General features: G+C 59.8%; 1 protein-coding gene across 1 annotated transcript in view; it reads left to right on the top strand.

Moving 5' to 3' along the window:
* Positions 1-505, top strand: part of EMH_0052640 (uncharacterized protein) — a gene marked incomplete at both ends in the record, with an annotated part of 1,968 nt that overhangs the window by 607 nt on the left and 856 nt on the right. Inside the window, one exon of the mRNA XM_013496898.1 lies at positions 8-505. Within this exon, the coding sequence (XP_013352352.1) occupies positions 8-505 (498 nt within the window). The remainder of the gene's footprint in view (positions 1-7) is intronic.

The raw sequence follows: 505 nt of genomic DNA, 5'->3' as shown, positions 1-505 counted from the left end.
GCAGCAGCAGCAGCAGCAGCAGCAGCAGCAGCAGCAGCAGCAGCAGCAGCAGCAGCAGCGGCAGCAGGGGGCGGAGCAGCAGCAGCAGCAGGAGCAGGAGCAGGAAAATCAGCGCAGCAACAGCAGCAGCAGCAGCAGCAGCAGCAGCAGCAGCAGCAGCAGCAGCAGCAGCAGCAGCAGCAGAAAGAGGAACGATCGTAGCAATGAAAGCATCAGCAGCAAGATCAACAGCAACAGCAACAGCAGCAACACCAACAGCAACAGCAGCAACAGCACCATCACCAACAACAGCAGCACCATCACCATCACCAGCAGCAGCAGCACCATCATCACCAGCAGCAGCAGCAGCAGCAGCGCCATCACCAGCAGCAGCACCATCACCAGCAGCAGCAGCACCATCATCACCAGCACCATCACCATCACCATCACCAGCAGCAGCAGCAGCAGCAGCAGCAGCACCATCACCATCACCAGCAGCAGCACAATCATCACCAGCAGCAGCAGC

Source organism: Eimeria mitis, genomic scaffold (genome assembly GCF_000499745.2).
Source record: "Eimeria mitis Houghton genomic scaffold, Emh_scaff2364, whole genome shotgun sequence".
NCBI classification, from domain to species: domain Eukaryota; phylum Apicomplexa; class Conoidasida; order Eucoccidiorida; family Eimeriidae; genus Eimeria; species Eimeria mitis.
This window is presented reverse-complemented; position numbering and strand designations above follow the sequence as displayed.